At 41.4% G+C, this 26,748-nt stretch overlaps 1 protein-coding gene, 5 long non-coding RNA genes and 1 other non-coding gene across 11 annotated transcripts in view; 4 read left to right on the top strand and 3 right to left on the bottom strand.

Annotated features, from left to right (window-relative positions):
• The window catches only part of STX11 (syntaxin 11), a 37,744-nt gene extending 31,896 nt beyond the window's left edge, over positions 1-5,848 (top strand). For 2 of the 4 annotated variants that reach the window (XM_027084436.1, XM_027084454.1), the window contains exon 2: positions 3,484-5,848. In XM_027084436.1, coding sequence (XP_026940237.1) covers positions 3,489-4,352 — 864 coding nt within the window. In that variant the 5' untranslated portion in view covers positions 3,484-3,488 and the 3' untranslated portion in view covers positions 4,353-5,848. Of the gene's footprint in view, positions 1-1,080; positions 1,186-1,293; positions 1,316-3,483 lie in introns of those variants that run through there. The other 2 variants (XM_027084445.1, XM_027084464.1) reach the window with 2 other exon arrangements.
• Positions 5,849-7,965: 2,117 nt separating this feature from the next.
• On the bottom strand, positions 7,966-10,238 carry LOC113608311 (uncharacterized). Its single transcript, XR_003428303.1, has 2 exons — positions 10,195-10,238; positions 7,966-8,281 (listed from the first exon to the last, which is right to left on the bottom strand). It is a non-coding gene; the product is annotated as an uncharacterized LOC113608311 (long non-coding RNA).
• Positions 10,239-10,346: 108 nt separating this feature from the next.
• Positions 10,347-15,233, bottom strand: LOC113608280 (uncharacterized). Of its 2 annotated transcripts, XR_003428294.1 has the most exons (3): positions 14,758-15,230; positions 13,463-13,637; positions 10,347-10,396 (listed from the first exon to the last, which is right to left on the bottom strand). It is a non-coding gene; the product is annotated as an uncharacterized LOC113608280 (long non-coding RNA). The 2 variants fall into 2 exon arrangements; XR_003428293.1 differs by lacking the exon at positions 10,347-10,396 and having other exon boundaries at positions 12,692-13,637; positions 14,758-15,233.
• The window catches only part of LOC113608289 (uncharacterized), a 53,264-nt gene continuing 40,308 nt past the window's right edge, over positions 13,793-26,748 (top strand). Inside the window, exons 1-2 of the long non-coding RNA XR_003428295.1 lie at positions 13,793-13,917; positions 15,632-15,736. This is a non-coding gene — a long non-coding RNA (uncharacterized LOC113608289). The remainder of the gene's footprint in view (positions 13,918-15,631; positions 15,737-26,748) is intronic.
• On the bottom strand, positions 15,430-16,957 carry LOC113608296 (uncharacterized). The gene is made up of 2 exons (XR_003428297.1): positions 16,855-16,957; positions 15,430-16,710 (listed from the first exon to the last, which is right to left on the bottom strand). It is a non-coding gene; the product is annotated as an uncharacterized LOC113608296 (long non-coding RNA).
• LOC113608305 (uncharacterized) lies at positions 17,142-21,993 on the top strand. The gene is made up of 2 exons (XR_003428299.1): positions 17,142-17,247; positions 21,835-21,993. It is a non-coding gene; the product is annotated as an uncharacterized LOC113608305 (long non-coding RNA).
• Positions 17,168-17,250, top strand: TRNAL-UAA (transfer RNA leucine (anticodon UAA)). The gene has a single exon. It is a non-coding gene; the product is annotated as a tRNA-Leu (tRNA).

Here is a 26,748-nt window from a genome sequence, read left to right as displayed (position 1 = left end):
TCTCTGTCCTATCCACTTGTTTCAGAGTAGAATATATTGGATACTAACATAAGCAGATAAATACAGCTCAACTTGATGCTAGTCAACTAATGTACTTTCCCCATGTCATATAAGGTGATAACCTGATTGCAATGCATGCACCTTAAAGAAAGACTTTAAAAAATTAGTCCTTTACATATATACACTACCAAATGTAGAATAGATAGCTAGTGGGAAGCAGCCGCATAGCACAGGGAGGTCAGCTTGGTGCTTTGTGACCACCTAGAGGGGTGGGATAGGGAGGGTGGGAGGGAGATGCAAGAGGGAGGGGACATGGGGATATATGTACATGTATAGCTGATTCACTTTGTTATACAGCAGAAACGAACACAACATTGTAAAGCAATTACACTCCAATAATGATGTTAAAAAAATAATGCAACAAATATTTCACTTTCACATTTTTCAATAAAAAAAGAAGTTAGTCCTTTAAACAAATATAGTTTTCTGGGGCTTCATTTAATTAATAAATCTACATGGAAATTATAAAAATGTTGGAAAATACAGAAAAGCACAAGGAAGTAATTAAAACCATTTATAATTCCACAATTTGAAGAAAACTACATCTTGATGTGTATTATTCAAGTCTTTATTTCAGGATGTATGCACGGTAGCACTGCTCATTCTCTTCCCTTTACATAGTTTTTCTACCCAAAATGGTATTTACACTTTTCATCCCATTATAGCCTTCTAAACTCTGTGATTATGTGGCAGTCAATACCTCATTTTTGCACCTTTAAATCATTTTTGAATTTCTGTGAAAACTGTGGTGATGAAAATATTTACAGCAGTGAGCTTCACATACCCCTGCATATATCCTTAGAATAAATGTACTTAAGACAAAACAAATACACATTTTAAAAGCTTTTATACATACTATTAAGCTGCCCTCAAAAAGGTTCTATCAGTTTGCCCTCCTATAAGCATTTTTTTCAGCGTTCACAGAATTCTCTTTTAAATCATTATCTAAAAAAATTCCTGCCAGCTTAGGGGGCAAAAAGAAATCTCAGTGGTTTAATTTGCATTTCCTTGTTTTGATAGTGAAGTCCCTCATGCTCACCTTTATACACCTGCTGGAGATAGGTGACTGTAGTGGTTAAGTGGGGCTACTCTAGAGTCGGACTCTTCACTTACCGGGGACCTTGGGTACGTTCCTTAACCTCCTTAAACTCACTTACCAACTCTGATAATGACAACACCTACTTCATGAAGTCCGTATGAAGACTAAAGAGGGTAGCACATGAAAAGGGCTTAGAACATGTTTACTGGCATTACAGTAAGTACCTGATACATATTAACTATCCCTGTGTTCGCTGGCATTTATAGTTCTTCTTATATGAATTGCCTTTTCATCGTCTTTGTTTGGGCAAGTGTTTTTTTTTGTTTTGGGGAGGCAGGAGTTTTTAATATTGATACATTAAGTAAGTTAACCCATTATGTGCCATATATTGAAATCCCCCCCCCAACTTGTGGTGTGTCTTTAAATTTTGTTCAAAATGAGGAAATATTTGGGTATCAGGCAGTTCAGGCCAGGGAAGGCATAGTTTTGGTCCAGCCTGGGTCTTTTTTCTGCCTCTCAGTTGTGCTTCTAGGAGTCACCTTCCCCATCACTGAGAAAGTCCAGTATTGATTTTTGTCACTAGAAAGCAGAAATGGCATTTTAAGCAGGATAACTTGTATTCAGAAACACCACTATGGAATAAAACCTTGCTTAATTTATGTAAATAATGACCATGGCAGACAAGAACCTGTGGTTAGTATTTCACCATTTTCCATTTATCACTAAATCCAACTTGTCAGCATTCCATTAGTGGGGTGGTAAAATTAATTACTTCAACTTGAGAGAAGCTTCTAATTTGAAAGCAAGATCCCTGATAGATTGAGTAGCCATTAAATGCTGCTATTGACATTTTCCCTCTCTTTTCTGCAAATTATATAGTAGAAAGAAATCTTTCTAGCCACGAAATCTTATATAAAAGGGCAAAATGTTTATTATTTTGGCATCTATACATGCTATTAAAAATGAAAGTTTTTACTTCATTGGAAAAAATATGGACATAGAGAACATGGTTGTGCCTTGCTAAGCAGGGAACTGATCAGAACCACTCTTACAAAAACATGGAAATTCTGTTTGAGCTGCCAACTTGTTTCAAGAAGCCATTAAAAGTGGGCAAATATTGCTGCTCTGTGATGGATAAATGGGAGTTATATTACTGCTACAGGGCTTGTGTACGACTGAAATTTTCCATATAAAACTTTTTTTTTTTTAAGTTTTGTTAATGATACACCACTAGGGACCTCGGGAAAAGCTGAACATCTTTCACTTCTGATTCTTCATCTGGCTTGTGCTATGTGATTCCCACCTAGATAAATATCTTCTTTCTGCTCACCTCTCCTACTTGCTAAAATCACATAAAACACTTAACTATTTCTCTATCTCTTTTACTCTTAATACCTTCCAGTAGAATATATTTTGGGGTTTTTCCCCCAAATATTTTTAAGCACTGAGTATCAAACAGACATTCAAACTCTGAAGTATGTACAGGTGATATTAGGCAGAAGAGCAAGGAGATTTCAGCTTCCACCAAATTTTATACTTCCTTTTTAGATTTTTGTCTTTGTTCATTTTGTTGTTGTTTTACTTTAAGCATGTTTTATTCTTATAACATTTTTAAGATAAAAAATTAAACCATGATTTCTATCATTAAAAAAATATTCTTGGGCTTCCCTGGTGGCACAGTGGTTGAGAGTCCGCCTGCCGATGCAGGGGACACGGGTTCGCACCCCGGTCCAGGAAGATCCTACATGCCGCGGAGCGGCTGGGCCCGTGAGCCACGGCCGCTGAGCCTGCGCGTCCGGAGCGTGTGCTCTGCAACGGGAGAGGCCATAGCAGTGAGAGGCTCGCGTACCGCAAAAAAAAAAAAAAAAAAAAAAAAAGTCTTATGATGTACAGGATGCTCACCACTGCTGAAATAGACACAGGATAGACAACACTTAGAGTTGACCCCAAAGCCTTGACTGGCCTTAATTAACAATCATTATCCTTGCAAGTCTTTTCTTATTTTTCTTTTCTCTGGTGTGCTTTGATTTGCGATTATTGGAGAACTGTAAAGCAAGAAAAAGAGATGGATTCCCAATGCAATCTAAAATTTGAAATTGCTGATTGAGTTCCGGGCACCTCCGCTACTGCACTGAGATACTATAAGCTATAAAATACAAGTGTGTTCGTGACTCTCAGTCATGTTAGTCCTTTACTCATAAGCAAAATGTTATGAAACATTTAGCTCCTTTAGTGCATTTCTTACCTACACCCAGGAGTAAAGAATTGGGAGTGCTGAGCAGTGAGCAGAAGGTTTATTTCAATCTTTAATTCCCTCAATGCAAATATCTGACTCTCAATTAATTAAGTTCTGAGGAATTTAACCTCAGTATCTCTATTTACAGGCATAATGAAGGACCGGCTAGTAGAACTTGTGGAGTTAACCAAGCGGTATGAACAGCAGTTCCCAGACGAGGACAATGAATTTGACTCGCCCCCCGAGGATATCGTGTTCGAGACGGACCACATCCTGGAATCCTTGTACCGAGACATCCAGGACCTTCAGGATGAAAACCAGCAGCTAACTTACGACGTGAAGCGGCTGGGAAAGCAGAACACCCGCTTCCTCACGTCCATGAGGCGCCTCAGCAGCATCAAGCGGGACACCAACTCGATTGCCAAGGACATCAAGGCCCGGGGCGAGAGCATCCACCGCAAGCTGAGCGCCATGAAGGCGCTGAGCGAGGTCGCCGAGGCCCAGCACGGCGCGCACTCGGCCGTGGCGCGCATCGCGCGCGCACAGTACAGCGCTCTCACCCTCCCGTTCCAGGCCGCCATGCTCGAGTACAACCAGGCCGAGATGAAGCAGCGCGAAAACTGCAAGATCCGCATCCAGCGCCAGCTGGAGATCATGGGCAAGGACGTGTCGGGCGACCAGATCGAGGACATGTTCGAACAAGGCAAGTGGGACGTGTTCTCAGAGAACCTGCTGGCTGACGTGAAGGGCGCGCGGGCGGCCCTCAACGAGATCGAGAGCCGCCACCGCGAGATGCTGCGGCTGGAGAGCCGCATCCGCGACCTGCACGACCTCTTCCTGCAGATGGCCATGCTGGTGGAGCAGCAGGCTGACACCCTGGACGTCATCGAGTTCAACGTGCAGAAGACCCTCGACTACACCGGCCAGGCCAAGGTGCAGGTGAGCAAGGCCGTGCAGTACAAGAAGAAGAACCCCTGCCGGACCGTCTGCTGCTTCTGCTGCCCCTGCCTCAACTAGCAGAAGGCCCAGGCCGCCACACCCCATCCCTGGCAGGAATGGGAGGGGAAGCACACTGGGAAAGATTTTGAGGCTGTCTGCACTGGGGTGAGTTGCCCTAATCCCTAGGGACCTCAGTCTTTAGAGAAGGAAAAAACTCGGTCCCAGAATTCCAGTCCAGCTCGTACTTGGAAAGAGAGTTGATCCCCCCCCGCTGTTTCATCTGTAAGGACAGATGCCTACTGAAGTTTTGTGAGGTCATTGTATGGCACATAGCACCCTTGCCTCTTAAAGGAAGCCAAATAAGGAACTGACGTGGCAACGTACTCTACGGTAGAAGTCCAAGGCATGTTTGTACATGGACCTCTAGGAGGAAGTCAGTCCTGCATCGGCTCACAGTATGAACTCCTTATCAAGGCTTCATTTACCCTATCCTGAAAGTACCTCTGTTGTGTTCATTTTTGAGTGAACCGATCTTGGGAAAAACTGCACACCTGCCATTTCTGATTCTTCATCTGGTTTACGCTATGTGATTCCCGCCTGGATGTATATCTTCTTTCTGCTCACCTCCTCTACTTATTAAAATTACATTTAACACTTACTATTATTTCCTTACCTCTTACTTTTAATATCTTCCATCAGAATGTAATTTGGGATTTTTTTTTTCCAAAGATTTTTAAGCACTGAGTATTGAACAGGCACTCAAATTGAAGTATGTTTGTCACATTATATATATTTTTCATAAATAAAAATAATTTAAAATTTATCTTTGTACTTGATTATTACCAATGCACATATATGTAAATGTAAACTACCAATATTTACTAATGCATGTACATAATGACCAGTTGGTTTAACTTTACTTTTGTAAATATGGTATATAAACATCCATGAAACATTTTTACTGGTTGTTGGTGTTGGTTTGCTTGTTATGAGTTTATCTCACTCTGATCTGCATCTCCATAGTCCAGTTTGGGTCAAAACTTTATTTTGAACAACTCTGTGTTGGTTACAGTGGTAAAGAACAGGTGTCAAATGCTGAAAATGCATACGGAACTAGAAATATTAAAAAACGGTCTTAGAAATAATTACTTTTGTTTTACTGTGGCCCATTCTTTTCATGCATGGCAATGTAGTAATTTAAAATAAAATAATTCTGGTCACGTTAGTTTAATATACATTACATTATAAACATCCCTTTTATGCATTTGTGTGTTGACCATTTAAATCTTAGTCTGCGTTTTCAATTAGTCTTTAAAAAAATTTTCTACTACCTGCTTGAGGCTTCAACAACTGGATGGAACTCTGAATGGGGGGGGGTGTGAAAAATAATTCACATGGGGTATGTTGCTTTCCCTCCTGAGTTATTTATAATAGTTTAGCAAAATCATCATATTTTGGAGATCTGGTTTCATTTGCAAGCTTTGTAATGCCCTTACCCGCACTTACCATGTTTCCTGTCTTTCTTTTGAGTCAACTATTAACTCTTTCTACTTATTTAATAAAAGAGAGAGTTTATTCAGTGGTCATTATTCTCGCGTCCTTCAGACAGTGAACTTTTAAAAGGAGTAAAAAGAAGAGTATGTGAACTCTTTGGAACTCACTGACTAATCTGCTTATGACCATGACATCTAGCCCTGCTCCTAATTTTAATTTCATGGTTAAATATGAGAATCGTGGAAACCAAGTCCCACTGGGCTCTTCTCAGATTTCTCCCAATTCTTTCTCAGCTAACTCCAGGGATAGGTTTCACCTATGACCTAATTAACTTTCTCTAAAAAAAAAGTCTTCACACAGCTCCATTGCTATGTCTTTCATGGTAGGGAAGAGATATTGGAAATACAGGCCACCAGCTAGTTTTCGTAAGAGAGAATAGTTCATGAATTCAACCCATAAAGCAGTTTCTTCGTGTGGAATCATTCATAAAAGTCAAGGAGTTTGCTGGCTCTATGTATTTTTTAATTTCCTACATTTCACATTGGAGAATTAGGTAAAAACTTCACTTTAGTATACTAAGAGATTAGTGTACTGTTGCTTATTGAAAAGGCAAGAATTTTTCTTCCTGGTTTTTAGTAATTGTCTGGGTGTGGCATAGTGGTTAAGAACAGAGATTCAGGACCCTACTCTCTGGGTTCAAAACATGACTTTGCCATATACCAACTATATAATTTGGGCACGTTACTTAACCTCCCTGTGCCTCAGTTTCCTCATCTGTAAAATGGATATAATAGGACCTACCTCATAGAGTTGTTGGAAGAAGTAAATGACTAAATATGTAAAAGCACTTAGGACAGTGCCTGGCACATGCTAAGTGCTATGTTCATTATTGCATAACTTTCTTGTAGACTGAGAGAGCTACTAGTAATTAAATTAATAGTTATTAACTTCTGAGGAAAAGTAAATATTCTTCTGTTAATAGTCTTTAATAAAATAGAATTTAAAAACCCAAGACCCTATCTTCTTTGAATATTAGGGTTTTAAAATTTTTTTACAATGAAAGAATTGTTTTCACAGTGGCATTTCATTCCTTATATCCAAGCGTGTTATGAAGATGAAATTGGATGTTCCACTCAAAAAATAGTTAATCAGGAAGCAGCTGTTCTGCTCAATTTGGCAAGTGTTTTCCCCTAATTCTTTCTAAGCTATGAGTCAAAAAGTCCCAGAAGAAGTTCAGCTGTGGAGGCCAGGTCACAATAGACTAAAGGAAAGGGATCAGTTGGCTTTTCCCATATCCTGCCCTGTTTCCCAGAAGCCCTTCCTAGCTCTGACTGTGGTGCCAAGAAGCGGGTGAAATGCTGGCTTTTTCCTTAGGAAAGGGTGCTCCAGTGCCACCAAGAGGTGTTGTAGAGTTGGGTTCACCTGATCCTGTGACGCTCATTTGGCAAACTCTGCAAGTTGACTCTGGGTAAGAAGACTGTGGCAAATGTGCAAATGTCATACACTAATGTCACTTATGTACAAAATGAAAGAACCAATCACAGAGAACAACAGATCCTTCAGGGGCTGAAGGTGGAAATCTTTTAAAGCTATTTTAACATATGCAGTGACTCCTAGCTAGCCAAATGCCAACCCCTGCAGTCACAGCAGCAGACTACAGGTGGTGACAACTCCAGAAATATCCAAAATAGGAAAGATGCTCACCTAGCATGCATTGTTATCCAGGATAATAAGAGTTAGAATTTATAAAAAGCTGATCGGGGACTTCCATGGGCGCAGTGGTTAAGAATCCGCCTGCCAATGCAGGGGACCCGGGTTCGAGCCCTGGGCCAGGAAGATCCCACAGGCTGCGCGGAGCAACTACGCCCATGTGCCACAACTACTGAGCCTGCTCTCTAGAGCCCACGAGCCACAACTACTGAGCCCACGTGCCACAGCTACTGAAGCCCATGCGCCTAGAGCCTGTGCTCCGCAACAAGAGAAGCCACCGCAATGAGAAGCCCGCGCACCACAACGAAGAGTGGCCCCTGCTCACTGCAACTAGGGAAAGCCCGCGCACAGCAACAGACCCAACTCAGCCATAAATAAATAAAGAAATAAATAAAAAGCCGATCAATAATATGAAAATGTTTGAACTGTGACATCACAAGAGTAAGTTTGTGGCCTTCCAAGATAACAACTTGTAAAGAGAACAGGGTCCTTCTTGTACCAATGCTTTATAATTAAATGTCATATGCAAATATTTGTCAGGCTCTACAAGTATAAACTTCCTATCTTGACAGGAAACTACTGAATATTATGCATAGCTTAAAAATAATAAAATAGGGTAATGGTAGTCTTGGATTCTCTGTATAAATCCTGCCATTCTGTTTTCTACCATCATACTTCTCTCTTCAAAATATGCAAGGTATCTCGAACTGCAGCATGCAAGTCACTCATTTGTAATAGTTTGAAACATCCATTTGTAATCAGAGTAACAGTTGACTTGCTTTTGATAGCAGAATTGAAAATCACTGGAATTAATAAAATAGGACTATTAGAAATGGAAAATGAACTGGATCTAGAGTGTAATAACTTCACCCTCATATAAACATTGAGCATCTTTATTATCTACATGTGTTATAAAGAATGGACAAGATGTCCTCATACACTAGCAGCTTTGTTGTAAAGATTATATATATATATATACTGGTGAGAAAGAAGACTTTCCGAACGGATGATCTGAGTGGGACTGCATAGGATGCTTTAATACTAGTGATATCCTAAAAAATGAGGAGTGAGAGACAAGTCCCCAAAACTGTCATTTTTTAATTCTTGATATTTATTTTTTAAGTATTTTATACCCCAATTTAATTGCAACATCCCTAGCCACTTCTTGGACCTTTTCTGTTTTTCCTAATCTATAGATATATAGATACATTTTCATGGTCCTATAGCAAACTCTTTAGACATAACCCTCTCTCAGTTTCCCAGCATCCCATAACATTCTATAGTGGGTAAAAAGAACAAAGCATGCAAATTACACATATACATACATATATATAAACACATGTATATATATTAATAATATATATCCTTATCTCTCTATTTTCAGATAGGCCCAGCTATTTGCATGTGCTCAGTCTCGCTATCCCAAACAGAGATGCACCTAAAGCCATTTAACAGGAACATGCATGGACTGAATGTGTTTCTATGTCAGGATCTTTATACTGCCCCACCGATGTGGTCTCCACTTACAGGCCCCTTTACCTGTGGGGTACCCACACTTGGAGATTTGCTCTAAGCCACCATAAATCTATTATGGAACAAAGTAGGAAAAGAATGAAAGAGGGAACGAATACATATCCACACGTACCAAAGCTCACTGGCTGGCACTGAGCAGTGCCTCAGTTTTCTAAGTTTTCTTGGAGATAGATACCTCATATCTGTTCTACATTCATGCCCCCTCTGTTTCTTCGTTTGTTTACTGTGTGGGCACCAATCTGGATCTGACCACACTTTGCTCAATAGTCTTCCCACAGCAAACATGTTCAACCAACATAACAACACCTGTTGGCATAACACTTTTCTTTTTTTTTGGCCTCGCCACCAGCTGGTGGGATCTCAGTTCCCCGACCAGGGATCGAACCCGGCCCTGGCAGTGAAAGCCTGGAATCCTAACCACTAGCCCACCAGGGAACTCCCCTACAAGATGCTTTGATTTCATATTTTTATGACAATTCTGTGAAGTAATATTACCATCTTATTTTTTCTAAGAAGTGGAAGCTAAGAATGCAGTGCTGTGCTGGGTGCTGGGCCCAGAGCAGGGGGCAGCGTCCTGGGAGCAGGGTAACGTCTTGGTGAGAGGAAGAGAACTGGGATTGGAGAAAAAGCTACTTGGGGAGAAGCAGATCATCCAAGGGAATGGTCAGTCTGAAAAGGTTGCACAGAGAGAGAATGAAGATCTGAGTCATAGGGACTGAAGTGGGCAGAACTGGAGGCAAATCGAGACCAGGATTGGCTGCCACGAGGTGGGGCCAGGAAGACTCTGTACCTTATTAAAGGTACAGACCAAGGTGGGATGCAAAGAAAGTTGTAAAACTTTTTAAGAAGGGATTTTTTTTTCCTTTTTATTCTTCCATTCAAATAAAACAGATTATTTTAAAAATTGTGGACAAAATGTGTTGGCTTGGGTTTCAGCTGTACGTATTCCTCTCTCACGCGGCATCTAGTGGGGTAATTTATGCAAAATACTTAGCTCCCTGCTTCTAGTCATAAAAGGCTGTGTTTCAGGTGCTGGCTTTGAGCAACAGTCCTAAACTGTCCTCAATCACTGAGGTCTCTTTTTATGAGGCTCCCCTGAGATGCCTCTGTCCATTCTCCTGAGTAGGTCGGGGCATCCCCTCATCCCACACACACATACAGACTCCTTAGGGATCCATAATACTCAATACAAAAATGTTCAACTGGGCTTCCCTGGTGGCGCAGTGGTTGAGAGTCCGCCTGCCGATGCAGGGGACACGGGTTCGTGCCCCGGTCCGGGAGGATCCCACGTGTCGCGGAGCGGCTGGGCCCGTGAGCCATGGCTGCTGAGCCTGCGCGTCCGGAGCCTGTGCCCCACAACGGGAGAGGCCACAACAGTGAGAGGCCTGCGTACCGCATAAAAAAAAAAAAAAGTGTTCAACTGCAGGTATACTGTGCAGAGAAATAACTGGCAAGGCCATTCCTTCTGCTGCAGGAGTTGAAGATCAAGGAGAGATTGGAGGACCCCAAACTGCCCTTTCTTTGAGCTCTGAGCTCGGCTGGGCTGCAAGGCCTCAGTCTCTCCCTGTTGAAGCCGTCCTGGCAGATCTACTGTTATGTGCCTCCCAGCTGCCAGCAGCTGGTGCACCAAGTCTTTCAAAAGACGGTTTTGGACCAAATCAAGAAGAGAATCTCCAGGGGGTAGAGAGGACATACAAGGAATGTCACCCTTAGATAAAAAGAAATTATTTAGCCTGCATGTGACGAAACAGGAATTTCTTTTGCGGCTAGGAATGTTTAACTAGTTTATTCTTTTGCCCTGCCCTGTGGTTTTCCCTGGTCTAAAGCACCCTTAAAAGGGCATAGATGAGGCAACAGCCTCTCTTCACGATCTTCATCGCACTTGGTAACCTGGTTCATGGAAGAAACCTGTCAAACAAGAAATGTTACTGAGTGGCAAGATGTTAAAACATGCATAGACCCAGGAGAAGGTAAATCTGTCTGGGAAATGAAAGAAAGTGCCTGTTCTTCCAATGCTGGGACTCATCAGTAGGGGAGCAGCTAGGCCGCTGAGCCTGCGCAGCCGGAGCCTGTGCTCCGCAATGGGAGAGGCCACAACAGTGAGAGGCCCGCATAACGCAAACAAACAAAAAAAAAAACCCAAAGTAAAATAAATATCCCTGAAAAAGAATTAAGTATAATAACACACGGAAGAGAGAAAATTAAGAAAAACTAAACGGTTAAAATTTAAATATAAGGGTTAAAATAGAAATGTCATGAAAAGTGAACTATTACAAGATAAAATAACCAGATTTAATTATAAAATAAAAAAAGCGACAATATGTAAAATAAAATCAAAACACACAGATTAAGAAAAAATCTAAACTTAACAAGGAATAAATATAACTTCAGTTGGATGTTATGTAATAATACTTTTAAAGGCAACGCAAATAAAGACAAAGTAAGGAAAATAAGATAGAGGCAGAACACTTAAAGAATAAAGAACCTAGGGGTAAGACAGGAATAAAGACACAGACCTACTAGAGAATGGACTTGAGGATATGGGGAGGAGGAAGGGTAAGCTGTGACAAAGCGAGAGAGACATGGACACATATACACTACCAAACGTAAGGTAGATAGCTAGTGGGAAGCAGCCGCATAGCACAGGGAGATCAGCTCGGTGCTTTGTGACGGCCTGGAGGGGTGGGATAGGGAGGGTGGGAGGGAGACGAAAGAGGGAGGAGATATGGGGATATATGTATATGTATAGCTGATTCACTCTGTTATAAAGCAGAAACTAACACACCATTGTAAAGCAATTATAAAAAAATTAAGAATAAAGAACTAAAACAGAAATGGGGAAAATAAGGTAAAATGAGGTAACATGTAAAGTGCTTCTCACGGTAAAGTGATGCTAATACACTGCTCTATAAAACAAAATTTGTCTTTAGTGAAATTGGAAAACAAAAGATGAGGGGGAAGGGAGGAGAGAGTAAAGAGCCCTTTTGAAAGCAGGCTAGGAGTCCTTTGCAAAATTCCCACTGGACTTCTCTGTAGTTGAGCCCTGAATTGCTGGGAGATGGAAGGCACCAGGCAATACAAACCTCCGTCGCCCGACCCTTGTCCCATGTCCCAGCAACCCTGCTTCCCTTTGTGGTATCTCCGGCCCAGAGCTGTCTGAAAGAGCCTCACCACAATTTCAGCAGAGTCAGGGTTGGTTGACCTCACACTCACTCAGCCATCAACTCTGTTCTTTGGAACCCAGAAGAATTGCACACTCAGGCATCTGAAAGTGCCTGGAAACTATTTCGTAATCCCCAATGTAAGCAACAGGATGCTTCTCGTTTTCACCCTCAGATGAGAAAATACGTCCTAGTGTTGATGCTGCTTAGTGATAATGTTACTGACCTTGGACTCTTTAATCAATAGAAACTGGTAAGAGGCCAGACAAGAAATTCAGGCAAGGCTTTACTGGGACTCATGCTGCAGCAGGAGGGAGAGAAAACAAGTAACAGGTTCCCTTGCTCACTCGCTGAGGGGGCGTGGTAAGCTGGTTCCTTATATGGGAGGATAGGGGTGGGCCCCGCGGTTAGGTGGAGGGGTGACTTAGGTGGTCTGCCCACCCCCTTGGCGGTGCTGTGTGCAGGGATCATGCGCAATACCCTGCTTTTGCTCCTGACACCTCAGAAGTGGCAGTTGGGTTTTTGGTCTTTTCGTATCTTGTTGTCCATAATTTGCCCCAGCTGCGCGTGTACGCAGTTATTTTAAGTCCCTTATAGTTTCTTTGTATCCTGTTCCTCAAGGAGATGTTTGTCCAGGTGCAACCACTGCAGCAAAGGGTCCCAGGTCCCAGGTGCCAGCCTGTCTCAATGATACTCTGAAAATCTATGATAGGGCCATATTTCTTCACTGTTGAGATAAGGAGGGGGTTTAAAAGTAACCTGGAAGTTGAAGGGTTTAACTGATGTTGAAATAAAAGGGTGTTAGGATGAAATTAGCAAGTGAGAGATTTCTAGTAAAGTGAAAGTGAAGAGTCTATCAAAGAGGAGACACACCTGAAGAGAAGGCAGCTTCAGGGTTCCACGCAATCATTTGTATATTTATTTAAATACAGAAAGACAGCAAGTGTACCCTCAGGAGATAAGCTCACTTAGGGGATAAAAAGGTAAATGATAAGAAATCAAGCCAGTAATGGGGACTCAGTCAAGGAAGCAACCTTTGTGGAATACTGTAGAACCCTTCACCCACTCTACACATACTGTCTGAGCCCTTAGGAAATGTTTCCTCAGAAACCTACCGTGAAAACAGGGCCATTAAAACCCGAGCATGTCTCACCATCACCCAGTTCTGAGACACACATTCAGGAAGTTGGGGTAGGGCCTGAGAATTTGCATTTCCAACAAGTTCCCAGGTGATCCGGATGCTTTGAGAACCACTGGTATATATTTCAAGATGTGTTAATTATCCCATACCTCAGGCAGATGGGAGGTAGATAGTCTCTGGCTAGCTCTGGCTCATAACGGTCTGTAAGGGCAGTTTCCTTCAAGCCCATCCTTCTGGCATCTTTGGGTGTTAGCTCCTTATCCATTGGCTTGTCCCCTTGTAGTCACAGGATGCTACAGCTCCAAGAACTTCATTTCACACCAGCTCATTGAAGGCAGGAAGACAAAGGGAAGGAATAGCACAAGCTTTCACTTCCCAAGACTTTTTTTTTTTGGTGCGCAGGCCTCTCACTGTTGTGGCCCCTCCGGCTGTGGAGCACAGGTTCCGGATGCGCAGGCTCAGCGGCCATGGCTCACGGGCCTAGCCGCTCTGCGGCACGTGGGATCGGGGCACGAACCCGCGTCCCCTGCATCGTCAGGCGGACTCTCAACCACTGCGCCACCAGGGAAGCCCCTTCCTAAGTTTTGTACACTCATATTTGCAGGTAAGTGTAACTTAATACTCATTTCACTTTACAATTCTATGTGTGGTGGGAAGGTAGGGTTTATGCTGGGCCTTGGAGGAGAGTTGGGCAGAAAGAATCAGGAGGAGAGAGACAGAAAATGGCTTAGCATCTCTAAGGGACAAGGGGTCCCAATTCAGTATAACTGGAATGACAGGGGTTCTGGAAAGGGGTTATGCATTCTACTTTATTCACTTCTATATTGTTTGAACTTCATACAACTTTCACAGTTTGAATGTCTTTTAGTAAAGATATTTTCATTGTGAAAAGATAAAGAGAGAGAAAAGTAGAAGCCACACAGCAGAGGATTCTGGGAAAAAGTGAAAGTAAATGAGTGGACTTGGAAAGTTTGGGCAACTCCAAGAGTTTGGAAACAAATAGAAGAAGGAAAGTTCAATGTTAGCAAAAGGGTCAGCAGGGTCTTTGTTTTGGGCTGTCATTAATTGATTAAAGTGCAACAAATATCTCATGTGTGTGTGTGTGTGTGTGTGTGTGTGTAAGTTTTCATTTCTCTGGGATAAATGCTCATGAGTGTAATTGCTGGGTCCTATGGTAGTTGTATGTTTGTTTCTTTTAAGAAATGCCAAATTTTGTGCAGAGTGGTCATACCATTTTATACTCCTACCAATCATGTAAAAGTGATCTAGTTTGTCCCCCATTATCTTAGGCAATTGGTGTTGCCATCAGCAGGGTCTTTTAAGATACATGTATGGAAACAAAATATATGCCTGTGAATACATTGTCAAAGCTAGAGTTACCACCTCTGGCTAGTTTGTCTATTAGTTATCTATAGCTGCATAAAAATAACACACAAATATTTACCTTATGTAGTTTCTGAGGGTCAGGAAATCAAGGTTTCGCTAGGTGGTTCTGATTCAGGGTCTCTCAAGAGGTTGTAGTCAAGATATTGGCCAGGGCCATAGTCATCCGAAGGCTTGACTGGGCTGAGGCCTCAGTTCCTTGCTGGCTGCTCTTCCCCACATGGGCCTCTCAAAAGGTTGCTCCGGACATGGCAGCTGGTTTCCTCCAGAGGGAATCATCCAACAGAGAGAAACCAAGTTGATAGCAGCAGTGTCTTTTGATGACCTACTCTCCGAGGTTGCATACTGTCTCTTCTGTTTTATTCTACTCCTTAGAAACAAGATCCAGCCCACACTGAAGGAGAAGGGAATTAGGCTCTATGTCTTGAAGGGAGGAGTATCAAAGCAGTTCTAGAATTTTTTTTTTTTTTTTTTTTTGTGGTACGCGGGACTCTCACTTGTTGTGGCCTCTCCCGTTGCGGAGCACAGGCTCCGGACGCACAGGCTCAGCGGCCATGGCTCACGGGCCTAGCCGCTCCGTGGCACGTGGGATCTTCCCGGACCGGGGCACAAACCCGTGTCCCCTGCATCGGCAGGCAGACTCTCAACCACTGCGCCACCAGGGAAGCCCTAGACCTATTTTTTAAACCACTATAGAATGCATAAAGAATATCATGGCTTAAATAAACACACACACAGTGAAAAATAGTTTAAGTAGAGGGAAACATTTCCCCATAAGAAGATGTCAAATGCGATTTCCTGAAATTCCAATGTTATAAAATCTATCTTAATATTGTCATTTGCTCTCTAATACTGTCAGTTATTACAAGTGTCATTGCACCCTGCCTTTCACATTTTGTTCTAACATTCAAGTGGATATTTGTCATGCCTTGCAGTTGCCAGCGTCTTTTGAACACTCTTCTGACGTTTGGGGAATTTCCTCCATTTTGAGGCCTGCTTCCTAAGGCACAAGCCAGAACTTAGACTCCGAGATGGAGATGGTGAGTTAGTGGGTGGTGATCCTGTGTCATCATCACACCAATGTCTCTAGACCCTGGCAAGAGTCCAAGTTCCCCTTCTTCTCTCAGCAGGGCAGGGCCAGGCCGGAGGAAATGCTCGATCACTGTTCTTGACCGCACGCTCCTGGAGGGCCAGGCCTCATGTTCAGCGGGAGTGATAGTGTTGAGGCCGGGATGTAGATGCAGGCCACTGTTCCCTCACTATGTTAAGTGGCAAAGCGGGTAGGGGACAATTCCATCCACTACTGTCCGGGGGAGCTCCCTCAGGGGCGGTCATGTTCTTGGCTGGAACTCAGAGAACCAGGGCAGCAGGCTGGGCGAAGGCCTCCACAGGTCAGGGCAGTGTTCCCAGGGATCACAGGCGTCCAGGAGGTGGCAGGGCAATGGGTTTCTCACAGTGTGACCCAGTGGGTGAGGAGCCAGTTGGTGACGTGAACGCGTACAGTCTCCTGGATGACGTAAATTCTCGGTCAAAGCTGCCTGCACTGTCTCAACAAGGGCGTGGCTGCCGGACGGTGCCTCAGTCCCCAGGCTCCCTGACGCTCCAGAACACAGAAGCCTTGGCTCTGTGGTGGCTTCCGGGTCCTGTGTGGTGGAGAATGGAGCGAAAGCCCTGGAAAAGGAAGTCAACTGAGAGGACGAACTGAAATCTCTTGTGCACAGGCAGGAAGGAGGGCGCTGCAGAACAGTTAAGATACGAGAACATAAACATCTAGGTGCAAGGGAGGGTCTGGGAACAGAGAGGAGGTCCCCGGCCCTGCGTCTGAAGCGTGCCCGAAGCCAGTCGGGAGGGCGAATTGTGCCGCGCTCCCTGCACGTGGCGCCGCAGTATAGACACGGGTCGCTACAACACTCCCTGCCCGTGTGACTTGTTGAGAAGAAAAGCGGCCCATAGGGACGGGCGTCCAAGAACTCTGCTGCTGCCCATGCAACTCATTCCTTGAAGTTGATTCTACCTGGAATGAAACAAACCAAAAAACAAACTAAACGCCACTCTCTGGGCTCCGTCCCAGCACCGCCACCACTCCCGGGCGCCTCCTAAAACGTGCTGCTAGAAATCCAGAGGTTTACGAGCGTGTTTGTTTCCCGCGCCCGCGCACCTCGAAACCGAAAGTAGAGCGGCTGGGCCCGAGTTCCGCCTAAGCGACCGGAGGGTCGCCGCCGCCGCCGCCGCCGCCGCCGCCGAAAGCGCGCCGAGCTCGGCTGCAGTTGCCCTGGCGGCCGCGGCGGGCCAGGGGCAACAGTGAGCTGCGGCGGCGTCAAAAGGAGGCTCCGGCTGGCAGGCAGCTCCATTTCGGGCTGGGAAAACTAAGGGAGCGGCGGCGAAGGGCCCCCGGCCTTCTTAAGGGCGGGCGCGAGGAGGACGGTGCAGTACGACTTGTAGGAAGAGCGAAGAGAGGATCGTGCGCCTGCACCAGGATGGCCGAGTGGTTAAGGCGTTGGACTTAAGATCCAATGGACATATGTCCGCGTGGGTTCGAACCCCACTCCTGGTAGATAGTTTTCCTCTTCTCTCATTAAAAAATTAATTTATTTTTAAAATGTAAATTTCACCGAGCAAACCATGTCTTGTACTCAGGAATTCTGTCTCCTGGCTGAGAGAGGCGGAAGCCCGACAAGACGCGGCCCCGCGTCCCACGGACCAGAGGCGACTCAGCGAGCGGGGCCGCGGGCGCTGTTCCCCGGGCCAGGACGGGCGGTGGGGTGGGCGTCACTGCCGGTCAACGGCTTCGCGGGGCTCAGGTGGGGTTGGGACTCCGGCGGCAGCCCGCGCCGCGGGGATCAGTTCTCTCGCTTGCAGGGAGGCAGCCAGCTGGGCAGGAAGGGCGCTTGTGATACAGCATCATAGTTAGAAAAGTGCCTGTGCAGAAAAGTCAAAAGTTCATCTCTACCTTTTCCTAGTTTTTCGCCAAAATTAATTGTATGCACACAATTCTTCCGTTAAATCCATGAAGGCGGAGACAGTATGTATCATAGCTACAAAATGGACTCTAATTGGTAATCGGCTAAGAATTTTAAAATACGAATGGCGCGGTCTGCTTTTTGTTTTTTAAATACTTTTAAAAAGTGAAAGTAATCTAAAATCTGGGGGGGGGGAACGTTGCAAGTACAGTGGAAAGATTTTTTTTTTTCAAATCATTTGAGAGTAAGGTACCAAATAGATACTCCAGTACAACCGTTAAAATCAGGGAATTAAGGTTGATAATTTACCACCATCTAATCCCCAGGCCCCATTTAATCACCAGCGGTCCTTTAAAGTAAAAGTCTCCTGTTCAGAATAATGCATTGCATTGACTTGTCACATTGCCTTAAGCTTCTGCGATCTAGCACGATTCCTCAGTCTCTCCTGACTTTCATGATCTTGAAACTTCTGAAGATGACAGGCTCGTCTTTTTGTAGAACATCTGTTTGTCAGTTTGGGTTTGTCTAATGTTTCCTCTTGATTAGATTCAGGTTATGCTTATAAATAAAGCAGGGGTATCCTGGAAGTGACACTGTGTTTGCATTGTAGTCTCTCCGGTGGCATGGTTTTGGTCTGTCCTGTTACTGATCTTAACTTAGTTCACTTGATAAGGCTTTTCTGCCAGTTTTCTCCACTATAGTTCACCCTTTGTGATTAATGCATATTTTGAGGGGAAGTGCTCTGAAGTTATGTAAATATCCCATTCCTCATCAAACTTTCCATTTTATTCAATTATTATGGAATAAGGCATGTAAGTATGCACCCATGGTGTCCTATTTTAATTAATGGTTACAATCCATTTTATAATTATTACTTTTCATGCTGAAAGTGTCCCAGATTCGGTCAGTGGGAGTCTATTCAAGGCTGACCTTTGACATGTCTTCATCATTTTTTAGCACTCCTTACTTCCTAGTCCAAGATATTCCATGCTTACCTTGTACGCCTCCTGACCCAGACAATGTAGAATCAGACATTTTGAAAAGAACCCCAGTTTCCTTTAGTGGAGAATGCTAGTTAGGAAGCAAGATCTCAGTACTAGGTGTGCTCATTGCTTTTGATGTGTTACTGTTCCCAGGCCCTCTCAGTAGAGAGAATCAGGGAGTATATGTGTCTGTGTGTGTGTCCACACCTATATTTATCTATATATATGTATCTATTTAGATTTGGGAGTTCCTACCAATACTCTAATTCTGATCCAACACTGTAAATTTTGTTCTAGTTTTTCTATCCGTATTTGTAATTCTCAAAATTGCCCCCATCCCCTGCCCCAGTGTAACATCTACCTTGCTTGGGCCCATCTAATGGATTTAGAATTAAATTGTTCAAGAGGAAGGGAAGAGGAAAAGAGAGAGTGTCTAAACCGTTTAGAAATAAGCATCCTGCCAGCACTGAGAACTGGCTATGCGTCAGTCGCTGTTAGACATTTGAGATGTGCAGATAAATAAGCCAGCCTCTCCTTCAAGGAGCTTAGATGGTGAGAGACAGAGATTTTAGTAAACCACATTTATAATGAGGAAATATAAATTATGCCCAAGGTGCTAAAGGAGAAGTTCCAAAAGCCCTAACTCTTTCCCAGAGAGTCAGCTTTAGTTGAGAACTGAAGGAAGAGAGGTAGGGTTCAGGGAGAGGCAGGGAAGAGAGGGAGAGGGATACAGGTGGGGGAAAACATCTTGAAACCATGCTAAGTATGGTGCCTGGAGTCCACTGAAGGATCCAAAACAAGAAGCAACGTGATTAGTGTTACATTTGAAAGTATATCTGTTGATGTAGAAACTCGGTCGGTCCGTATATGCTCAGGACAGGGGGGCATGTTGAATTGGCAGAAAATATTTTTTAGGGGAAAATTATTTAATTCAGTCAACAGCCAGTTAGACTGAGCACAGTCTGTGTCTCTCTTCCTCCTTAAAAGCTGAGCAAGGGGAAGAACAATATTGACTTAACAATAATAAATTAAGTCCCTAAATTGATCTATAAATAAGAGTGTGGATTTATAAGCATGTTTTAAGTTATTCAAAATGGATTTTTTCTGCTGGACTTCATGCAGAACTCTGTAGGAAAAATATTGCCAATACAAGAACAACATTGATTTCAACAACATTGAAGCTTTCCCAGTCTGAACGCAGGGACTCTTGCTAATTTATTTGTATTAATATGTTCAAGTGCAAATACAGAACAATACTTCCAAGAATAGGCAGAGTAGTTAGATTTTTACTTTGTTCCTTTAAAACTATATTGTAAATCAAGCTTCTAGTCAGTAATAACCAGCTACTGTGCTATAACAGAAATGGTAAAAGACCAGCTAATATTCTTGTGCTTGTTAAAATTCTGACACACAGATCACTGAGATGCCACAAAGAGGGGTGAAATGATGTCTGAAAGCTGCTGGTCTGGAAACAAGAAAATCTATCAGATGGATCCTAGGGCACTGAATCACAAGTTTTTGATTGATCAATATGTATGGACTATTTAACTGCAATCTTCACATGCCAATTTAGATGGAATCTTTTGCTTTACTATATCCTACTCTGTAAAATGTTCTATCATTGATTTCCTCTGACTAGCAGGATTCTGTAAGTTAATTTCCATTTAGTGCAGCAAACTTTAAGAATATGATTCAGTTTACAAAGTACATATCACAAGGTCACTCAGTAGGAAGAACCCAGGCTTTGGGGTCAGACAGACTTATCAACTTTCCCAGGTTATCAGCCTTCTTTCTTCATTTGCAAATAGGAAAATAAAATTTACTTCCACAAAGTGGTTGTGAGGCTGTAATACTCTTCTCACAAAGGTGAGTGTTTCGTAACTGAGTTTGCTTCCCTTTTCAGGAGCCATCGTTTGTGGGAAGTACAGTAGAACTACACTGTGCAAGTAGGAAGAAATCTTACCTTGCATGTATAGACCACTTTGCAGTTTTCCAAAACACTTATACATTCGTATCCTCCTTTGACAGACAATATCATACACCCAAACCCATTGTACCTAGGTGGTAGATATAATTAGGCACAATTTTCCTTAATAAATTTAAAGAGTAATGTTTTCTTTCATCCAAAATTACATAGATAGAGCTAGAGGATATCAGTAGTTCTTAAAAATGGAAACCCTGTCCTAAAATGTAGCAGAATTTTTTCTTTTCCTTGAGAAGTAGACCTGTTATATTAGACCCTTTTTTTTTCATTCTTAAAATATTTTGAATTTAAATTTGAATCATTTGTAGGTATACCACCACTAAGCTTAGAATGATTTTCCAATGATTATTTTAACAATAATAAATTAAGTCCCTAAATTGATCTATAAATAAGAGTGTGGATTTATAAGCTTATTTTAAGTTATTCAAAATGGATTTTTTCTGTTGGATTTCATGCCGAACTCTGTAGGAAAAGTATTGCCAATACATATAAATAGTGACACCTACTGGTTAAATTGAGGCAAATTTGTTTGCTAAATTCTGTCTGCCTTATTCTGACTGTAAAATCCTGATGGCTCTTCCACAGTTACTGTGTTTAGGAGCACATTAAGGCTATGTGTAATCCAGCCAGTAAATTGACCTTTGTTTTCTCTCTTTCAGTCATTAATGATAAATCTGCCGTTGAAAAGAATCTCAAATCACTGACAGCACTTGCGTGAGCTGTTATTTTAATTGTATGCATAGGGCTTTTATCTCATAGCCATCATCTTTGTTTCTTTCAATATAATATAGTTTATTCAAACTCCAAAACTCACTCTGAAGTTGAAGAGAAATAGGGATTTGGATTAGTCATCAGCTTTACAGAAGTCATGTCCAATTTTAGAAATCTTGAACAAGAAGCTTTCTTTGTCCTTAGTAGCAAGTTGGAATTTGGGGATCTTAATTATTCCCTTTGTTTCACATTTTGCTTTTAAATACAATTGCAGCTATTTAATGAACAAATTAATTGCATGTCACACATTTGCTAATTGCTCAAATGATATAAATGATAATGCCCCAAGTTTTAATGAGTGTGTTCAGTTACAAAGATGCCACGTAAGAATCAGGGACATAATTCCAGGTCCCTTGCATCCACTCTATTACTGGATAGAGATGCATTGTGAACCACCCGGTTCATTTGTGAACCACCTGGTTTCATTTTTATCCACACAGATTTTGATGTCTCTGAACAACTTATCAGAGTGCTTGGCAGAGAAGCAATGATTGCACTGGGTCCTTACTGAAGTGAGATGGAAACTGCCTAGCAGAGTGTCTCTATACATTGTACGCACTATATAAATACTTGTTGAATAAATGAACAACGTTGAAGTCCACTGAGTATAGTTCACAGTTCATTCTATTTATTGTACACACGTTAATCTTCATTTAGGATATGTGTTTTAAAATGTACTCAGGATTTGTTTTAATCAGGTATGGTAAGACACTCAGATACAGAAATGACTGTCATGAAGGAAGAATTTTTTTATACTCACAGATTCCCTGGAAACAAGAGCCACGGCACACCATGCAGGGCCACATAGGGAAGAACTAGGGTCAGTCAGGAGGCAGAGGGAGCAAGGAGAAAGCATGGGCAAGAACTTTTATTGTGGTTTTCACAGGAAGGAATGGGCAAAGCAGGGTAAACAGTCTTAGGATTGGCTACTTAGAATAATTTCAGCGGGCTCTGGAGTGTAGGGGCTGCCCTGAGTATTCTGGTATTCCTAGGAATTATCTAACCCTGGGAGAAGCAGTCCCTCCCTGGTCAGCAAGGCCCCAGATGTCAGAGCATCAAGAATACAGAAAGTAAGAAAGTATAGTTAGTATGGTATGGGTTCAGGCAGGCTCACACTTTTTTTTCCCTTCTCTTCCTCCTTCTTCAGCTAAGGTAGACCTTACTCATTAGGAGAATCAAGATTCAGAAGCCCAAAGAGACAAACACTTAAGTAGTTTTTGAATCACTTCTATCTGGATAAACTATATAATATACCTGTGCAATTCAAGTCTCAAATTTATCTTTTGGTTTAGGTTGTATTTTCCGTCATTTTATTCATTACTATAGTGTAATAAGGCTAGCAGTTCTGAATAAGGTTAACTTTTAAAATTGCATTGGAAAGATGGATTACTAAAAAGAGTGTTGCCTATTCATCTCAATTCTACAATCTCCTTTAAATATAAACATAGGAGTATGTGTATTTGTAAAATATGCAGTGTAGGTCCTAAGTGGCAACATAGAACTGCGATTAGGAGTCAGATGGCCCAAGTGTTTTTTTTTAATATATAAGTTTCAGGCGTACACCATTGTAATTTGACATATGTATGCACTATGAAGTGATCCCCACCACATGTGTAGTTACCATCCATCACCATACAGTTGACCCCCTTCATCCGTTTTGCCCACCACCCGCCATGCCCCTTCCTCTCTGGTAACCCTAATCTGATCTCTGTATCTATGAGTTTGTCTTTGTTTTATTTTGCTTGTTTTGTTTTTTGATTCCACATATATGTGAAATCATACAGTATTTGTCTTTCTTCTGACAGTTCATTTAGCATAATGCCTCCAAGGTCCATCCATGTTGTTGCAAAGGGTAGAATTTTGTTCTTTTTTAATGGCTGAATAATATTCCATTGTATATATAGATGTAGATAAAGATATAGATACCATAGCTTTTTAATTCATCCATCATTGGAAACTTAGGTTGTTTCCATATCTTGGCTATTGTAAAAATTGCTGCAATGAACATACGGTTGCATATATCTTTTTCTTTTTTTTTTTTTGCATATATCTTTTTGAATTAGTGTTTTTGTGTTCTTTGGATAAATACCCAGATGTGGAATTGTTGGGTCATATGATAGTTCTATTTTTAATTTTTTGAGGAATCTCCATGCTGTTTTCCATAGTGCCTGAAGCAATTTACAGTTCCACCAACAGTGTACGAGGGTTCTCTTTTCTCCACATCCTCTCCAACATTTGCTATTTCTTATCTTTTCTATTATAGCCATTCTAACAGGTGTGAGGTGATTTCTCAATGTGGTTTTGATTTTCATTTCCCTAGCAATTAGTGATGTTGAGCATCTTTTCATGTGCCTGTTGACCATCTGTAATGTCTTCTTTGGGAAAAATGTCTATTCAGATCCTCTGCCCATTTTAAAATCAAGGTTTTCGTTGTTGTTGTTGAGTTATATGAGTTCTTTATATATTTTGGATATTAACCCCTTACTGGATCTATGATTTGCAAATATTTTCTCCCATTCAGTAGGTTGCCTTTTCATTTTGATAATGGTTTCCTTTGCTGTGCAGAAGCATTTTAGTTTGATGTAGTCCCATCTGTTTATTTTTGCTTTTGATTCCCTTGCCTTTGGAATCGGATCCAGATGTTTTATTACTGTTTCATTCTCCTTACTAGTAATTGGTCGCTTCAGATTTTCTATTTCTTCATAATTCAGTCTTGGAAGATTGTATATTTCTAGGAATTTATCCACGTCTTCTAGGTTGTTCAATTTGCTGCTGTAGAGTTGTTCATAGCAGTCTCTTATGATCCTTTGTATTTCTGTTGTATCAATTGTAACTTCTCTTTCATTTCTGATTTTATTTATCTGAGTCCTCTCTTTCTTTCTTGGTAAGTCTAGCTAAAGGTTTGTCAATTTTGTTTATCTTTTCAAAGAACTACCTCTCAGTTTCATTGATCTTTCCTGTTGTTTTCTTAGTCTCTAATTTATTTCCGCTCTCATCTTTACTATTTCCTTCCTTCTACTAATTTTGGGCTTTGTTTGTTCTTCTTTTTCTAGTTTCTTTAGGTGTAAAGTTAGATTGTTTATGTGGAGTTTTTATTGTTTCTTGAGGTAAGCCTATATTGCTATGAACTTCCCTTTTAGAACTGTTTTTGCTGCATCCTATAGATTTTGGTATGTCATTTTTCTGTTTTCATTTGTCTCCAGGTATTTTTTAATTTCTCCTTTGATTTCTTCAATGACCCATTAGATGTTCAGTAGCATGTTGTTTAATATCCATGTTTTCGTGGTTTTTCCCATTTTTTTCTTGTGATTGACTTCTACTTTTGTACCATAGTGGTTGGAGAAGATGCTTGATATGATTTCAGTCTTCTTGAATTTATTGAGATTTATTTTTTGACCTAACATATGATCTATCCTGGAGAATGTTCCACATGCACTTGAGAAGAATGTATATCTGCTGCTTTCAGATGGAATGTTCTGTACATATCTATTAAGTTCTTCTGATCTAATGTGTTATTTAAGTCTGAGCTTTCCTTATTGATTTTCTGTCTGGTTGAACTATCCATTGATGTAAGTGGAGTGTTAAAGTTACATACCTTTGTTGTATTGCTTTCATTTTTTCCCTTTAAGTCCATTAATATTTGCTTTATATATGTTGGCCTCCACTGTTGGGTGCATGTACATTTATAAATGTTATATCTTCTTGCTTGATTGACCTGTTTATTATTATGTAATGCCCTTATTCATCTTTTATTAATCTTTGTTTTAAAGTTTACTTTGTCTGATATGACTATAGCTACTCCAGCTTTCTTTTCATTTTCATACACATGAATATATTTCTCCATCCCTTCACTTTCAGTCTGTGTGTGTCCTTTCTTCTGAAGTGAGTCTCTTGTATGCAGCACATAGATGGGTCTTGTTTTTTTTTTAATCCATTCAGCCACTATGTCTTTTGATTGTCAAATTTAGTCCATTTTCATAAAGTTCTTATTGACATGTATGTTAATTTCATTAGTAGTTTTCTGACTGTTTTTGTAGTTCCTCTCTGTACCTTTCTTCTCTTTCTCTCTTCCTTTATGTTTTGTTGGTTTTCTTTAGTGTTATGTTTCTATTCCTTTCTCATTTTCTTTTGGTTATTTACTATAGGTTTTCTCCTTGTGGTTACCGTGAGGTTCATATATAACATACTATGCAAATAGTAGCCTGTTTTAAGTTGGTAGTGACTATAATTTGAACACATTCCAAAGTTTTATCTTTCACCCCCTGTAATGTGAATGTTATTCTTCTTCATGTTGTCCCAAAGGTCCCTTAAAGTATATTTACTTTTCTTAATTCTTTTTAAATTTTGCTGCTCTGTCTGGGTGAGTTCTATTGCTTTGTCTTCCAGCTCATTGATTTGTTCTTCTACCTCATCCAGTCTGCTACTGAACCCCTCTAATATATTTTTCAGTTCAATTGTAACTTTTGTTTGGTACTTTCTTATGTTTTTTTGTCTCTTTGCTGACATTCTCACTGTGTTCATCCATTCTTCTCCTGAGTTCAGTGAGCATTTTTATGACCACTACTTTGAACTCTTTATCATGTAGTTTGCTTATCTCTGTTTCATTTAGTTCTTTTTCTGAGTTTTTTGTCTTGTTCTTTTGATTGGAACATATTCTTTTGTGTCCTTATTTTGCCTAATTTTCTGTGTTTGTTTCTATATATTAGGTAAATCAGTTCTCCCAGTCTCAAAGGAGTAGCCTTATTTAGGAGATGTTCTGTGGGGCTCAGAGGCACAATCCCACCTGGCCACAAGAGCCAGGTGCTCAAGGGGTGTCCCCTATATGGGCTGCATACACCCTCCTGTTGTGTTGGGGTGTGGCTATTGCTGTGGCATGCTGATGGACTGGGCTGGACCCTGGACTGGCTGCAGGGCCTGGCCATGGCCATTCCAAGTATTAATCCCAGCTCCAAACCTTATTAGCTGTGTGACTTTGGACTGGTTATTTAGCATCTCCAAGTCTTTGTTTTCTCACCTATAAAATGGGATGATAACAAAAAGTACCTATCAAATGATTTGTTGTGAGAATTAAGTGTGATGTTGATAAAGTGCTTAGGAAGTACATGGCATGTAGCATGATCAAGAGATTAATCCATTGTTATACTTCAGTGATTCTTACAAAATGTACTTATGGACTGACTATGAGACCAGTTTTGTTAAAAAGGTAAAAGTTGTTTATGGAATTGATTCTGCTGTAGGAAATACATTGTATTTGACATAGAAATTACAGCAAAAGACACAATTTTTAAAAGACATGAAATTTTGGAGAGGGGCTTAGATTGCATTCTTCTGATTTGTTCATTAAACTTCATTTT

Source organism: Aethalodelphis obliquidens, unplaced genomic scaffold, assembly GCF_003676395.1.
Source record: "Aethalodelphis obliquidens isolate GAN/ISIS:26980383/991018 unplaced genomic scaffold, ASM367639v1 scaffold3, whole genome shotgun sequence".
In the NCBI taxonomy this organism is placed as follows: Eukaryota; Metazoa; Chordata; class Mammalia; order Artiodactyla; family Delphinidae; genus Aethalodelphis; species Aethalodelphis obliquidens.
This window is presented reverse-complemented; position numbering and strand designations above follow the sequence as displayed.